The following is a 16,253-nucleotide window of genomic DNA, read 5'->3' as shown; positions in this document are numbered from 1 at the left end:
TTTTAACAATTAACAATCATGTGAACTGAAATCAGTACGTTATATTCCAACTTTGCCAAACCTGACTAGGATGACATTCCCGGAAAATTGTTGCATGACTTTCTTTAAGTCATTTTTTGCCTGTATGAAACAAAAGAATATTGAAGCCTCTCAGTTTACTTTGAACCACTTCTAGAAGTAGACTTGGCAAGAAACTTATTGGCTCTGAAGTTGGTTTTTTTTTTTTTTTTTTTTTTTTTTTTTTTTTTTTTAATTCTTTAAGTTGAAAACTGGTACATTTAGTTAGAAACTTGTCCATGCCTTGCAGATAAAATTAAAGTAATTTGATTGATATTCATCAGTCTCTGTTACAATTTGCCTAAAAATCTTGACAAATGTTCACTGTCAAGAACATAGCCAAACTTTGAAGACCATCATCAAGTATTTTAGATCTTCAATTTATCAGACATTAAAAACTCAGATAAACAGGCTGTGTTTCTTTTACAGGTAGTAGTTCAATTCCTACATTCTTTGAATAAAGAACTCAGAATCGATCCACCGTTTTGGAAGAAAAAGAAAGGACCATTTTCTTTAAAGTTTATAGGTACAGTTACGAAAACTACTTTAACCTTTAACAAACGGCATTGGTTCTTGCCCGTGAACATTTTAAGGTTCCCATTAGCCTCGAAAGTCCTTAATATAGGGCAGGGTTCATATTTGTTTTAATTTCCATGATTAAGCCAACTGTATCGTTATCAGAATCAAGACTGATTCTATAATGGCTGCAACCTCACAAAAAATGTGGAATTGGTTTTGTTTCCAATTCAAGATCTCATAACCAGTGTTACAAACTAAAGACCAAAAATATACATTTCTAGATTGGTTTTTCCTTTGTAAAAGTCATAATAGCATTTCAACTTCATTCTAACAGCGGTTAGCATCCGACATCCATGTCAAAAATTGGTAGAATGGAATCCAACCAGTTTACTTGTGAAATCCAAGAAAGTTTGCAAGTAAGCATTAATAAATTTAATGACAGTTTTCTTCGGGCAATTTATGATGGAGATATTGATAATATGATTTGCTTTCTATCCAAATTAAACCCAAAAACTTTGCTGTCAATCATTAGTAGCCTTTTCTTTTACTCCTGTTTATCCTTAAGTTTATGGTGCCTGAAAGTAGCTGTAATCGGCAATCTTGACTATTATTAGTCAATAATTGATGGAAGGACTAGACAGGCAGCAAGCATCACTTACACGCACTGGTTACGTCAGTTGAATTTCAGTACCATTAACTTACTTGGGCCCATGAAAATTTGGGAAAGGGGTAAGACTACTATTCCAAAATGCAAGACCAAGGGCTGTTGAAAATTGAATGAATGTGATAATGCTCAAACCAGAATCACAGTGGAAACAAAGTAGTCTCAATAACCGAGAAGACAGAACTCAAAAACCAAATTAAGCATAGACAACATCAAAAAGCTTGCTGAATCCTGAGGTCTGATCATGTAGATTTAAAAAAAAATAAAAACCAAACTGAACATAATCCATTAGGGTAGCTTTAAATTTCCATTGGCAGCAAAGAAGTGCGCAAACCAAACAATTATTAGAGGTAACAAACATGCAACTTCATGCTAAAAAAAGAAAAAAACCCACAAAAGTCAAGGAATACATGTCTTCTAAGCATGAGTAACCTCATTCTTTCTTTCCAATCCCATGAGACATATTATAGATCCCTTGTCCCTGAAAAATAACAAACACAACATGAGGAATAGTTACATCACTGAGATGCCAAAAAATAATTTCTCAATCTATTCTTTGGCAAATAGGAGCTAAAAGTTATTAAAGGCATGTTTACAAGTAGAAACAAACTCACAATTAAAAACAAGGAACTTGCAGCCAAAGCAGCAGGAATAGCGACAGATGTGATCTTATCATAATGTCCTTTCAGGTAAGTGTGCTTGTGGATGCTTTGAAAATATTTCTGATACTCAATAAGCTTCTCCCTAGGTCTGAATGGTGGCTCCGACATACTGCATCACAAGTTCAAAATCCAGTTATAGATCATCTAATTGAAGAAGCTTCTCAATGCTCCCAAAACACCTCAACCTCACTTCTCTCTTCCCAAAATGGCACATTCATGCACTTTCAAGTTCCATCATGTCTCTCTTCCTCTATTTTTCATTTTATTGGTCCAATGGCTGGGCTGTGCTCCCCTTTTCCATAAAGAAACACCCCCCCCCCCAAAAAAAAAAAAAAAAGAAAAAGGTGTAAGCTGGATTTGCTCCTAGGCCTTTGGTAAAACCAAAGAAAACAATTTTTTCGTGCTAACATGTTCTTTTTTAACCAATTAAATAATTGAAACTTCATGCTCCACAGAACCCCATAAGCCTACCATTCCCCCACAACCCATAACTTTGAATTTACATTAACAAGCAGACATCAGTCGCACTTGCATCGACAGGATTGAAGATGTCATGGCAGTCCCCCCTTTTTCTAAAAAAGCTATATTGAAACATGGCAGTGATTTTGATGCAACAACCGAAGCAGGCAGAGAGTACAAATGATTTTCAGCAATGAAATAAAGTTCCCCATTGCACTATAGCCTACAAATAAAATTTTGCTTCTGGAGAAGCTCCATAAAGTAATGGTTCCCATATGCAGACATGGATTCTAACTTACAGAAACTTAAAAAGCCATTAATGCTTCTAACAAAACCTCAACATATCAGTACTCCTTTGCATAAGAAAAGTGAAAACAAAATTAAATAAAAAAAGTGGGATTACTAAATCCAGTTGAAACCCATTTTACATTCCATCCAGAGGATGACGAATTTTATGAATCCTCGGCTAGAACGTACCTTATATGGTTTCAATTAATCATAAATTTATAATCTTAACCAATTCAACTACACCTAATCAAATCAATTTCAAAATGAAATATGTTAGATTGATTCATTTGTTCTAAAATTAATACCTTGTCAAGCCACAAAGACCGGAGATCTACTCCTATCAACCCAAACTAATCAACCAAAAGAAACCCTATTCAGGGAAATGTTCCCCCCCCCCCCCCCCCCCCAAAAAAAAAAATCAGCAGATTCAACCATCAGCTATGATAAAAAATTAATTCTGCCATATGAAATTAAACAGCTTTCAAGATCAGATTCAAAGGAGAAGAAAGAAAGATAGTACCTGAGAGAAAACTAATCCTGATTCTTCTTTTTCCTTAGATGGGAAAACCCTAGAATTTGTAGACGACTCTGAGCCTCTCGCGATTGAAGGATTAGTGAAAATGGTCTTTATATTATTCGGGGAAGAAAACCAAAAATCAACCCAAAAAATCAAAAATAAAAAGTTATATGGGCTGAGCTGGCTGGCCCACTTAAGAAACTCCCTAGCTCATTTTTGGGCCCGTTGGAGTGGAGGGTTGGCCCAATTAAGCAATTACCCAGCTCTTTTTTGGGCCTGTTGGATTGGAGATCTTAAATTAGTCTTGTTCTCCCTTTCTCTCTGCAACTGTCCCATCGAGCTCTAACAATGGCGGATTCTTCGTAGCAAAAGACTTCAGTCTCCCTCTCTTCTCCGTTGCCTTGTCTTTGTCTATTGGTAGCTAAATGCGTCCAAAGGACAAAATGCCTTCTTTTACGACGGTACCATCCTCTCTCTCTCTCTCTCTCTCTCTTATTTACAATTTCATCTCCTTTTTCTTTCTTTGTCTTTTAATCTTTTTGATCAATTCACACTTATTTCAATAACTATCTGCTTATCTCCATAATTTCCCTAATTCTTGAAAAACCCTAACTCATTGGTTAACAAAAAAATAAAATATTTTTAATATTATTTTTGGTTGTTTGGCAGGAGATGTAGGGAGTGTATATTTTGGCCCTAATCATCCAATGAAACCGCACCAGCTTTGTATGACTCACCATTTGGCCCTTGCCTATGACCTCCACAAAAAAAAGAAAAAGGAAATTTATGTCAGTTGCTCAATTACTCAAACTTTCTCTAATTTCGATACTATAAATTTCTTTCTCTTTTTCTTTATTGATGAATTTTTTAAAAATTTTCAGTTGTTTAATGCAGCGTCCCCACAAGGCCTACCCTGTTGAGCTTGCTTAGTTCCATTCAGATGATTATGCTGTTCTTTTTCTCGAATGAATTGGTCAAATGTATGTATCCCTTTTTTTTTTTTTTTTGGTTCTGGGTAAATCATTTAAAACAGATAGTTTTAGGAGTTACAATGATTGATTGTTCAAGAGAAAGAAGTTTGTTAGGCTGGGAAAAGTCAACTACTGAGTATTTTGTATGAATGTTTGATGCTTGGGAAGGTTTTGGAGATTGGAATCACCTTTAGTTGGGATATGATTTTTCCGTAAGTTCTGCTATCTAAATTTAGACTTGGAAATTAGTTTGCGAACCTGTTTACTCTTCTTTATACTTTGCTCAATTGTTGCCTTGTTTCTATTTGTTAAATTGGTGGGTTAAGGGTAGACTTAAGTTGATACGGTGTCACAAATTGTACAGTTAGTTTAGTGACTTATCTTGTCTATGTGTTAAAAAGAAGTTCCATGGATTGCCTTGTTTGAGATTGATGATTGAACTGGTTTTAAGATTAAACATATTCATTGTTTTGGCTCAAGTGATAGCAATGATTTAGTGTTGTTTATTGTTTACTTTTCTAATTTCAGTTTCTCTCCAGTCATCAGAGCTGTTTTCTTTTTTCTTACATATGAGCTGTAGATTGACGTTGATTCTATACTATCCGGTTTCATGCATATGCATTATCATTCTGAAATGGATTAGGGTTCGATGTAGATTTTGCTTTCATCTGATGTATATGTGTTTTTATAGTTTCATATTCACCTTTTTTCTCTCTTTTTTCTTAACCAGTCAATCTTTGGGAAGACTGCCCTGTCTTTGAAAACTTGTTTGAATTTTGTCAAATTTATGTTGGTGGAACAATAGGGAAACCCAAATTTGGCAGTCTGTTGCTCTTGAACTTGATTTGTGCCTTTTCAGCCTTAATTTATTAGCATTGCTGGCAGATGCTGCACGAAGATTGAAACTATGTGATATTGCTATAAATTGGACTGGTGGTTTACATCATGCCAAGAAGTGTGAGGCTTCTGGCTTTTGTTGCATCAATGACTTGGTTTTGGGAATCTTGGAGCTTCTAAAGTATCATGCTTGCGTTTTGTATATTGATAAAGATGTACATCATGGGGATGGTGTTGAAGAAGCCTTTTATTTCACTGACAGGTAGTTTTCTCTTGTTATTGGACTATGAATTTAGCCTAGGAACAGGATCATACATCATTTCAAAATTTTGAATCTCATTGAGGAGCCAAAAATGCTCTTTTTGGTGATTCACTGCTAGAAGAGTTATATACGTGGGGGGTTATGTTCTTATTAGCCTTTGCAAGGTCTAAATCAGCTTTGTAGACTGTTTTTTTATGATGCCAAGTTTAGAAGAAACTTAGTATTTCATGCATCTCTGAGATGCTATATAAATTGTTGAACTTTCAATAAAATGGGTTGAAAAATTCTCTCTCTAATGAAATTGTTGAAACTTTATTATGACAGGGTGATGACTGTTAGTTTTCACAAGTATGGAGATATATTCTTTCCTGGAACTGGTGTTGTGAAGGTTAATTTCAATGCTTTGCTAGATTTTTTCTTTTTGTAGCATTAATAGTAGGTAAATTTGTTAGTTAATATAGTTTTGCACGGCCAACATCTGATAGCTGCTTTGACTAATTTCTCTCAAACTTGATTGCTTCAATTTTACCTACTTTATTTCCTGCTTTATCAATTTCCATTTTCTAAGTCGCATACTTTCAAATGGTAATTGCTTTTAATCCTTTGTATATATCCCCCTAGTAAGAGGATACTACTGTGCCATTATTGTTCTTCCTAAAACAATGTGGTTGATCATTGAAGTTTTTAAATTAAACTAAATCTTGAAAATTGATTCCCAGCGTTTTTTTTTTTTATTTTTTACGTAAAAGGTCTCAAGAAGCCTATTAATCATGATTTTGTTTTACATATGCTCTTATTGAGAAGCCAGACATATTCATTGTGCTAGTCTTCTTTGCTTTTGAATTGCAAATGTAGGTGAGAGCATTTCCTAGTGATCAACTTTCCAAGTTAAACTTCTTTATTGGAGAAAGAAAACTAGTGTAGTTGCTTTATTCCTTCCTGTTACTCTCACCTATTTGTTTCTGAAATTTGTATAATCAAGAAATTTATTATCTTCTTTGCTTACAAAATCCTTTCTTCTGAATTGTTTCTACTGATCTATGCTCGTATTATGCCAAGCTGATATTGGAGTGAAATACCGATACAACTTGTATTGAAGGATATAGGAGAAAGAGAAGGAAAGCATTATGCCATAAATGTCCCACTCAAGGATGCAATTGATGACACTAGCTTCACTCAATTGTTTAAGACAGTAAGTTCCAAGTCAGACAAAAAATAAAAAGAAAAGCACATAATAGAAAGATAATTTCTTAGTCTGTCAGTTAACTGTTGTAGTATTTAAACAATTGCGCGCATATATCTACTTCTTGTAGATTATTTCCGAGGTTGTTGAAAAGTATCAACCAGGTGCAATAGTTCTTCAGTGTGGTGCAGATTCTCTTGCTGGGGATTGTCTGGGCTGTTTCAAACTCTCAATTGATGATAAATAAATTCACTTGTAAATTAAGGACTATTCTCCCCCCCTTAAATTACTGTTGAATATTGGAGTTGTTGATGTCACTTGCAGGACATGCTGAGTGTGTTAGAATTGTGAAGAAATTCAATCTACCTTTACTGGTATTTCTTTGTTCGATTAGCCCCCTAATTGATGTAAAATCAGTCCTGTTTAAGGTACAGAGAGGGATCTTTTATCCTACAGGCTACTGGAGGTGGACGATATACAAAAGAAAATGTTGCACGTTGTTGAGCTGTTGAAAACAGGAGCTCTTTTAGATACAGAACTTACGAATGGTATGTTAAGATAATCCCCACTTTTTTCTTGATATGCTATAAAGAAATTGGTATCTTTCCCACTAAACTTGGCATGAGAACTGGGATTATGTAAATCAGTTTCATAAAGCATCTAAACATATATGCTGACTCGTAGATTGCCAATTTGGGTAACCCATTTTCCCCCATATTGGAGATGTATCATGTGAATGTTATGTCAATTGCTACATTTGTGAATCTGCTTGATATTGAAATAAGCTGCTCGATATATTTTCAAAGGTCTTTGGCCGGTTTTTTGGACTTATTTGTGTCTGTGTTTGTGTTTGGTAAGGGACAGTTTTTAGGATGTTTCACTGATTGGAAGATTGAGAAACTTACTTAAAAGTTTGATATTTTTGCAGAAATCCCAGAAAATGAGTATATCAAATATTTTTCACCAGAATACTTGTTGAATATTCCAAATGGTTACATGGTATGTTATTTCACAATTAAAGTTCTTTCAAGAAACTGAATTCCTTATTTTTCAATTGACAACTGTCAACTTCAATGCAAATAAATTCTCTGATGTAGTTAGCATTGTGCAACAATGATCTTGAAAAAGTCCAAAACCCTCATAATTTTTCATGCTTTGGTTGATTATCCAGGAGAATTTAACTAGCAAATCATATCTTAGTACAATAAAAATGCAAGTATTGGAAAATCTTTGTAGCATCCAACATGCTCCAGGTGTACAAATGCAAGAGGTGAGTAACACACAACTAGTTGCCAACTAAATCTGAATCTTGATGAGCCGGATTACTTGTCTAGGTGGTTGGTTTCTGATTTTCTGTGCCTTACCCGAATGGGAAGAGAGGGCAAGAGAGAGCCTGGATGCTTTTCCGGGGGAAACATTAGTGTTAAATGCAGTCAAAATACCGGTGGTGTAATGGCTATCATCTGTCTTGCAGGTTCCACCTGATTTCTGTATTCCTGATTTTGATGAAGATGAGCAAAATCCTGATGAGTGCATGGATCGTAAGTAGAACTCATGAATAACGTGTACCCTCGAGCTGTGGCGCCATTGTGTCCCTTAATCAACACTCGTGCATGCTTTCTGCCACTTGATTTCTTGTGAATTGTTTTTTCTTCAGCATCTAATACTTCTCCTTTCTTCATTTTTCTTTATAGAGCACACCCAAGACAAGCAAATTCAGCGTGACGATGAATATTACAATGGAGACAATGATAATGGTCATAACACGGCCATTTGAAGTTTCTTGTACCATTTTTTGTAGGTAGTAGTATTAGCTTTTAACGTGTAGGAGTTGATGCTGGCAAAACTCAGAAATATGGCTAACTCCATCAAACAACAAATGTGGAAAGAACCGCACTATAGTTATTGTTCATACTGTTTTTAAAACTATGGCAGCGGTGTTTAGGGATGACAATAGGTATAGTAGAGGTGAGTTTTTGCTCGTCCTAAATTTGATTATATTTTATATACGTAATAATCGAATTTGATCCGATTTAATAATTTTTTTTTATTTTTTTAATATCTTAATTCAATTTAATTCGATATTATATAAAATTATATTTAATATGATTCAATTTGAAATTAATAAAATATTATTTTTAAATATAAATATTAAATTTAATAAATATATAAATATAAAAGTAAATAAATAATTAAAAAATAAATTTTTATATATATCAAGTTGCGAGATTGCTTAAAATTCAATTTTGAATTTTTTGTATTATTATTTGATTAGAAATTTGATTGTTTTTATAATTTATTTTTAAAAAATTAGGTTAGATCGAAATTTATTAGATATAGATTAAGTTATCATCTCTCTTGATGTTTTACATCAAAGTTTGTTCCCTACCATTAGCTTACATCCTCGGTGATACTATAGAAAAAAAATTCAAAAGCATTATCTCACATTTATTAATTAGATAAGATAATTTAAAGTATATATAATAATACGATATAAAAATATATAAAATTCATATGATTTAAAATTTTAATAAAAATTATATTGTCTGAAAATAATATGATTTAAAATTTTAATAAAAATTTTATATAATTTTGACAAAAATAAAAGATATATTTTATATTTGGCAAAACATAGTTGTGATATTATAATTTTTGTGATTTATATTTTATACAAAATAAAACATGACACTAACAAAAATTACAATATCTTCCACCAAAGGCCATGAAAGTTTACCAATAATTTATGAAAGTTTACAAAAATTGCAATATCTTCCACCGAAGGCTATAAAAGTTTTACAATAATTTATTGAGGATTGACATCAGTGCTTTGCTCTTTAGGTAGAGTAGTTATACAAAAAATTTTTAAGTAAATAGAGGAAACCGACATCTAAAGTTGAAATGCTCCTCTGCTGTTAGGTAGAGTAGACTCAAATAAAAAGCTGGTCCAGGGTCTTCCCATATATTCACTTCTTAACAAGGTGGAAGTCCACGAACTCTTCAGCTCTGTGAGTTTGCTCCCTAATTTTTTATTCACGTTTTCTATTGTATAAAAGTACAAGAATTAAGGTGAAGGCTTTGTTTTGATTGTTAGATAGAAGCTTTTTAGCGAAAGGTTTGAGGTAAAAGTTGGAATTTCTGGGAAAAAAAGAATGATCTTTGAGATTTTAGTTGACCAAGAATCTTGGTTTTCCTTGGGAAAGATTGTCTTTTAAGTTGAACCCACGTTTGTTCTAAGAATAAACTCAACATTACTAGAGCTATTTTGCACTTAAGAGAGTAGCAGTGAGATTTTCCCTTGCAACAGGGGAACTCTGTTTCGCCATGTTAAGGCCTCTGAATCAAGATCAAAATGTTATTTTTATTGTGACACTGGGCTACAGTTTTTCATTGATTTTTGTGTCCTGCTCGTCATGTTTATGTTGGATAAACTGTGAGAGTCCGTGTTCTATTCCTTCTCCTTGCTAGGTACCATACTTAGACAAGTAGTACCAATAAAAGTATACTAATGAATGCTCGATGACTAGAATTTGGTGCTTTCCGGCCCAAACTGGTTTTATCTGTAGCAAATGATGAAAGCAATGTCATTAATACCTGATGAAGATAGTAATTTTTGCCTTAAAGGAAGCATTTGTTTGATTTTTCAAGGTTTCTTCGAATAACACTATTTTCTCTCTGGTATGGAATTTGTGTCTTGGCGGACTTACCCTACTTCACATCACTTTCTAGGAAGACATGGTTTCTCTAGTCTTTGTTACAATAGGTAGTTAGACAATCACTTAGAAATGCTTCTGGAATTTTTGAATGCATTAATTTAATTTAATTTAATTTAAATTGCTTTATCTTCTCATATTCTAGGGCATTTTGTTTTGATTTTAAGGTCCTTCAGTGCAGTTATGTCTTCCACACTGGAGAGGAGAGATGTGGACAATGACAAACCCATCACTCGTGTTCTCTTTTGTGGATCGCATTTTCCAGCTTCACAAAATTATACTAGAGAATACTTAGAGAAGTATTCTTTTATCCAGGTATTTTGCTCAAATTCTCGTGCTTATGCACTTATTCACTGATAGATTCGAATCTACATAAATATTAAAGCATTATCAATTTATCATTAACCAAACACACTAGCAAGCATATGCCAAATCCCTCGATAAAATGAAATCTCCAAGCAACCTAACACATTTCCTTTCCTTTTTTTTTTGGAGTTGAACTTTTTGTATTTCATATTGAGCTTCTCTAGCGATTGAACTTCTTGTAGGTTGATGATGTGCCACTGAAGGAAGTTCCTGATCATATTGGGAACTACCATCTTTGTGTCGCAAAAAACATGCGGTTTGATTCAAATGTTATATCTCGTGCAAAACAGATGAAGATTATAATGCAATTTGGTGTTGGCCTAGAAGGTTCTTACTCTTTTATGTGTTTAATCCGTAAATTAAAGCTTTCGGCACATTGCATGTACTGGAGTAAATTGTTCAATTTTGTTACTTTTGCATGAAGGAGTTGATATTGATGCTGCTACAAAGCATGGGATTAAAGTTGCCAGAATCCCAGGTGATGCATCTGGAAATGCAGTATCTTGTGCTGAAATGGCTATATATCTAATGTTGGGCCTTCTCCGGAAACAGGTTTATTTATTTAAGTTAATAACTGAGAATTGCACTACTTTTATAATATGGTAATATGATTATGGTTAAATGAAAAGTAGTTGACTTTATGATATTTGTGAGGTTAGTTCACCATCTTCTTATTGTTTTAGTTGTGGCATACACTTGAAAGCCATATCTGGTTTACGGAAATAAAAGAGACTTTGCAATGGAACTTGTTTATCAGTTCAACAAACCAATGATCTAAATGTGGTAGATTAAGCAATTTGTGGAAGGGAGGAATAACCTTTAAAATTGTTTTGAGATCCATGGCCATTCAGGCTAGACTAGCCCCCCAAGTATAATTGTAATGGATAAGAATGTTTACTGATAAAACTAGTGCAAGCATCTTCAAGGAGATACTTTCTAGTCCAACTGAGCCATACCCCCAGCCATGATATTATAAGCGGTCCTGAAGTACAAGTGTTCTGTCTTCATTTCTATTACCAGAAAATTTTCATCAAGTCTTGAAATTAATGTTGTCTCCCTAATATAGTAATATGAATAATTTAATAATGCCCTCATATGGTGGTTACCGCTAATTGTAGGTGAGTTTAATGACACATTTTCTCTTTCCCAATTTGAATTGAAGAGAGAGAGAGAGTGTTGCTGTCATTCTTGCATTTCAGCTAGATTGCAACTCATTTTGGTTATTATTTTGTTTGCTTAAGTAGTTTTGTGTTTGATGCATCAGACAGCCATTACATTACACCCTCATTTTTTGGTAGGTTTGTCATTCCTTTCAATCAATCCTATAATCAAAGCATCACCAAATTTACTTCATATCCATCATGACTGCCCACTTTTATCATCTCTTCTCTTCAGTATCTCGTTGCCATTTTTTGGACTCACTTTTGCATGGTGTTTCTGCACATTGCACTACTTCTCTTCCATCTACCTGCATTTTGAAATATTTGATACATGTACTTGCATTACACCTTAACTTTAACATTGATTGTCTGTTTTGTAATGATAGTTGTTATGTTCATGACCAGAGTGATTGTGGTGCTCTTGCAGAATGAGATGCAAATTTCTGTAAAGGAGAAAAAGCTTGGAGAGCCTGTTGGGGAAACACTGCTTGGGAAAACAGTGAGTTTATGCTTTATTCTTTTCCCTCTGCTTTGACACTTCTTTGAGATTCTTGTACTAAAATCTTTTCATGAAAATTGGACCCGTGCTTTCTTATTTCTCTTTTTTCTTTTCATGGTGACTTTTGCTAATAATATGCTCGATGAGTGATGCTTGAACTTTATAATTTTAACACTATTACAAAAGTTGATTTGAGAATAAAAGCTTTATCTCATTCTGGCATAACTAGTGATACAAGGGAGCTTGCTTAGGTTTGTAGTGGAGGAAGACAACCAGACAGTCAATAACTTAACCTGGATTCAGGCATGAAATTTAATATTTTCTTTGATCAAACATTGAGTACAGAGCAAAATCAGTATCCCCTTTCTGTGCCTATTTCCTCATGATTTTCCTTACGCAGAAATTGCAATGTATTAAGGGGACATTATTTAGCATTCACCATGTTCATGCATGTGTTACCTCACTAAATTGAGATTTTGCATACAAAAGGAAAGCAGAAAACAATTAAGGGTAGATTTGAGAATTAATACATTCCAATTTGTTTATCAAACATTTGTGTTTAGGAGCTGAAGCCTTATTTAGACTTTTGGTTCTCTGAAATGAAATGTTAGTTTATGATCTTGTTTTCAATGAATCATAGGCAAGGCAATCTTGTTATTTTCTTTCCAAAAAATTACTCCATTAACAACTATTCATCCACCATTAAGGTGGATGACCTCATGTTTCAAATCATAGTCTCCATGATTTTGTATCTTATTTGACTTTTTACATATTATACCCTGAGTCCCTGAGTGCAGGTCTTTATAATGGGATTTGGAAATATTGGAATTGATCTGGCAAAGCGCTTGAAACCATTTGGTGTTAAAATTATTGCTACAAAAAGGAGCTGGGCCTCAAATTTGCAAGTTCCTGTCCCAAAAGGTATAGAGGACTCATTAAGTAATAGTGAAGCTCACTTGTGAAGTCATTTGATTTATTATGTCTTGAATATTCAGCATTTCCAATTCAAAACGGGGTCGTTGATGATTTGGTTGACGAGAAAGGAAGTCATGGAGATATTTATGAGTTTGCAAGCAATGCTGATATAGTTGTCTGTTGCTTGAGTTTGAATAAAGAAACAGTAAGGCTGTTCTTTTCTTTCCTTACTTGAAATATCTGCTTTCCCAGATTATGACATTATCTGGCCATGTTTTTATATATATCTGCTACAAACATTATTCTCCAATCACATTTCTTACAATTGGAATATTTATGGTGAACATATCTCTTGCTGCAAAATTTGTTCTCCAATCACTTACAGTTCTATATTTTGAATTTTCAGGTTGGCATTGTAAACAAGTCCTTCATATCTTCGATGAAACAGGTTTGTTTCAAATGCACTTCAAAAATTTGGAATTCTCCTAAATTTCAGTTGCATTCATAGCTATGAAAATAGAAAACTAAACAATGAAAACTTTTTTACAACACGCATGTTTTCATAGCATGTATGCTATATGATGTTGCATCTCTTCAATAAACTTTCATTGTTTAATTTTCTATTGAAATAGTTGCACACATAGTGGGTTACATGTTGGATGTTAATAATAGTGTGTAATTTCAGGGAGCCCTTTTGGTAAATATTGCTAGAGGGGGTCTTCTAGATTATGAGGCTGTTGTGCATCATCTTGAGTCTGGACACTTGGGAGGCTTAGGAATTGATGTTGCATGGACAGAACCATTTGACCCTGACAATCCGATTTTGAAATTCAAGAATGTTATAGTTACACCTCATTTAGCTGGGGTTACCGAATATTCTTATAGATTGATGGCTAAGGTATGCCTCTTATCAAACTTTTAAGTTGTTAAAAGTAAAATGAATCTCATTTTTCATTGTATAAATCAGTCTATCATAGGCCTAGATTTCATCCTTCTGCTTAAGTTCTTGTCTGCTATGAGCTAAAATATTCCAGTGAAAGCTTGAATTCTTGTTTGTTGCAATCACTAACAAAAACTACTTAATGATTCTTGCAAAAATGATTCTGCTACTTTGATCTATAAAAACATTTCCCCGAACTGTATGAATGCGAAGTATCTTGGGGATCTTTAAGGTTTGTGGAAAATAAGAGAAGTGGCAACATTACAAAAGTTGAGGTACTTTCTTGTCTTGTCTGAATACCTGAAAAAAGAAATTTAGTGTATGAAGATTACTACAATTTGTCCAACTAAAACAAAAGGTTTAATATTTTTATCTACTCTATTTTCTTCACATTTATCATGATCCAAACTCTGCTTAGGGTTTGGATGGTATGTGAATCATATGGCTTTGTCAAAATTAAACTATTGTACCATTATTATTATTTGCTTGTTCTGTTAGTTGTCTAATTTGAATTTCTAGGTATGATTGTACCTCTTATTTTGCTAATTGCAGGTTGTCGGTGATGTTGCCTTACAACTTCATGCCGGAAATCCTTTCACAGGGATAGAGTTTGTCAATTAGTTAGCCAGAATCAAACGTATCAATAAGGCTATCAAATATAAATGTCCATTTAAGGTTCTGGCAGATTGATCCTGGGGCTGGCTCCTGCAGAATCTGGGGGTTAAATCCCTTAATGGATCACCTAGCAATAGGACGAAAAAATAGGTTCAATAAAGTGCTTCGAGGATCCTCCTGAGCACATAAATGTTCAATAGATTCTTGAAACTTGATATTTCCATGTTTAATATAATACTACTGATTAAGTTTGGATATCCTCAATATTGAAATATAAGGTAGGAGATTTATTGACGTTTGATCTTAACATGGATAGATGTCTATCATAAAATTTGACATGGTATTATTGGAGCAGATTTGATTTACTCTTTACTTGTTGGCTTTACATTAATAGTCTTGTTAAGGTTACTAGTTTTGAGGTTTTATATCCTGATGTCTTCATAATTAAATGAGATGTCTCTTGTTCTTACATGTGAAGGAGGATGTCAGATGGTAACAATATAAAAATACTGATAAAGTTTTAGATTGTTTTGAATCCCTACTTTATATTTGTTGCCAAAGCTAGTTCTTCTTGCCAACATTGCCTGTTGGTAAAGCACTAGACTTTTAATTTCAGTGATTAGGGTTCAAACTGTAGGCATTTTGAGTAAAAAGAAAACACCAGTTCTTCTAGAACTGGATGCGTTTTGCTGGATAAGTTTACTTTCAATGCATTTAGATGTTGAATTAGACGCAGAACAAATGATAGAAACATGTTGTCCACCTTTGCAGAAAAAGCAGGTCACTTTCTATAGAAATTATAGAATTCATTATTCATGAATGCATTTCAATATCAGTTTATCACAACATTTTCCATGATGCATTTTCTTTCTTATGATTGATCATCAAACAGTTATGACACATTTTATATAAAGCCTAAGGTGAAAGAAACATGAAGGAATTCACGAAACAAGGTTGGTTTGATTTCTTTTTGTCACCGCTTTCCTCCTCAAACACCTATGTCTTTCCCAAACTACAAACTCCAAGGTACAAAACAAGGGCTCCAGATCAGTGGTAATACCATTAACACTGATCTGGAACATCTCCATGATTCATTTCTTCATCAAGGGTATGAAGATGAAGAGGAGGAAGACGAAGAAGAACTTATCGAGGCCGTTTTGAGGCGAAGGTACCCTTCAGGCTTACCATCAGAATATGACAAAGGGTTAATGGCAGGTCAGAAAGAAAAGTATGAACTGGATGGCAAAGTGAGGAAAACGTTTTCAATGAGAACTGAACAGGATGAGAATTCATCAGTGGTTGAGAGGGCTGTGAGGAGAGCCTTCTCAATGAGAGCATCATCAGCTTCAGGAAACGAAGTTTATCGCAGGATTGATCATCAATACGATCCAGTTCCGGTTGGTGATGGAGAAACTAACACGATCATGGCTCAGAAGAGAAACAACAAGATCCTTGAAGCTTGTAGGCGCTTCTTTGGTTTTTAAATATTATTATCAGTATGTACTATTCCCATGCTGCCATGCATGGTAGCTTTTCCTTTTAATCTGTTTGAGCTTCAAGAATCAAGATCATGAAATTTCACAACTCTTGGGATTTGGCAGGCTTATTACTATAAGCTCTGATCAGATA

General features: G+C 34.0%; 3 protein-coding genes across 14 annotated transcripts; 2 read left to right on the top strand and 1 right to left on the bottom strand.

Annotated features, from left to right (window-relative positions):
- Nucleotides 1-1,515: 1,515 nt before the first annotated feature.
- Nucleotides 1,516-3,313, bottom strand: LOC111301296 (uncharacterized). Of its 2 annotated transcripts, XM_089744763.1 has the most exons (4): nucleotides 3,170-3,251; nucleotides 2,955-3,019; nucleotides 1,855-2,011; nucleotides 1,516-1,721 (listed from the first exon to the last, which is right to left on the bottom strand). In XM_089744763.1, the coding sequence occupies exons 3-4, from the start codon at nucleotides 2,008-2,010 to the stop codon at nucleotides 1,674-1,676; spliced, it is 204 nt and encodes a 67-aa protein (XP_089600889.1). In that variant the 5' UTR covers nucleotide 2,011; nucleotides 2,955-3,019; nucleotides 3,170-3,251; the 3' UTR covers nucleotides 1,516-1,673. The 2 variants fall into 2 exon arrangements, with proteins under 2 accessions (XP_089600889.1, XP_022752604.1); XM_022896869.2 differs by lacking the exon at nucleotides 2,955-3,019 and having other exon boundaries at nucleotides 3,170-3,313.
- Nucleotides 3,314-3,489: 176 nt separating this feature from the next.
- On the top strand, nucleotides 3,490-8,451 carry LOC111301295 (putative histone deacetylase 10). Of its 8 annotated transcripts, XM_022896868.2 has the most exons (8): nucleotides 3,490-3,627; nucleotides 3,836-3,954; nucleotides 4,061-4,146; nucleotides 5,023-5,236; nucleotides 5,561-5,624; nucleotides 6,336-6,428; nucleotides 6,550-6,793; nucleotides 6,876-6,967. In XM_022896868.2, exons 2-7 carry the CDS (start codon nucleotides 3,920-3,922, stop codon nucleotides 6,664-6,666), a joined length of 609 nt encoding a protein of 202 aa, XP_022752603.1. In that variant the 5' UTR covers nucleotides 3,490-3,627; nucleotides 3,836-3,919; the 3' UTR covers nucleotides 6,667-6,793; nucleotides 6,876-6,967. The 8 variants fall into 8 exon arrangements, with proteins under 8 accessions (XP_022752603.1, XP_089600883.1, XP_089600887.1 ...); XM_089744757.1 differs by having other exon boundaries at nucleotides 6,744-6,916; XM_089744761.1 differs by lacking the exons at nucleotides 3,490-3,627; nucleotides 3,836-3,954; nucleotides 4,061-4,146; nucleotides 5,023-5,236; nucleotides 6,336-6,428 and adding exons at nucleotides 7,348-7,418; nucleotides 7,591-7,689; nucleotides 7,894-7,960; nucleotides 8,114-8,451 and having other exon boundaries at nucleotides 5,576-5,624; nucleotides 6,744-6,793.
- Nucleotides 8,249-14,918, top strand: LOC111301294 (uncharacterized). Of its 4 annotated transcripts, none has more exons than XM_022896865.2 (11): nucleotides 8,249-8,387; nucleotides 9,336-9,424; nucleotides 10,297-10,444; nucleotides 10,678-10,822; nucleotides 10,920-11,047; nucleotides 12,083-12,154; nucleotides 12,952-13,075; nucleotides 13,150-13,274; nucleotides 13,476-13,517; nucleotides 13,755-13,967; nucleotides 14,562-14,918. In XM_022896865.2, exons 3-11 carry the CDS (start codon nucleotides 10,313-10,315, stop codon nucleotides 14,628-14,630), a joined length of 1,050 nt encoding a protein of 349 aa, XP_022752600.2. In that variant the 5' UTR covers nucleotides 8,249-8,387; nucleotides 9,336-9,424; nucleotides 10,297-10,312; the 3' UTR covers nucleotides 14,631-14,918. The 4 variants fall into 4 exon arrangements, with proteins under 4 accessions (XP_022752600.2, XP_089600882.1, XP_022752602.2 ...); XM_089744756.1 differs by lacking the exon at nucleotides 8,249-8,387 and adding an exon at nucleotides 14,223-14,284 and having other exon boundaries at nucleotides 9,259-9,424; XM_022896867.2 differs by lacking the exon at nucleotides 8,249-8,387 and having other exon boundaries at nucleotides 9,268-9,424; nucleotides 10,311-10,444.
- Nucleotides 14,919-16,253: the final 1,335 nt, after the last annotated feature.

This window comes from Durio zibethinus, chromosome 15 (genome assembly GCF_047325235.1).
Source record: "Durio zibethinus cultivar Kanyao isolate XHJ-2024 chromosome 15, ASM4732523v1, whole genome shotgun sequence".
In the NCBI taxonomy this organism is placed as follows: Eukaryota; Viridiplantae; Streptophyta; class Magnoliopsida; order Malvales; family Malvaceae; genus Durio; species Durio zibethinus.
Note: the sequence above shows the minus strand (reverse complement) of the source record. Positions and strands in the feature narration are given on the sequence as shown.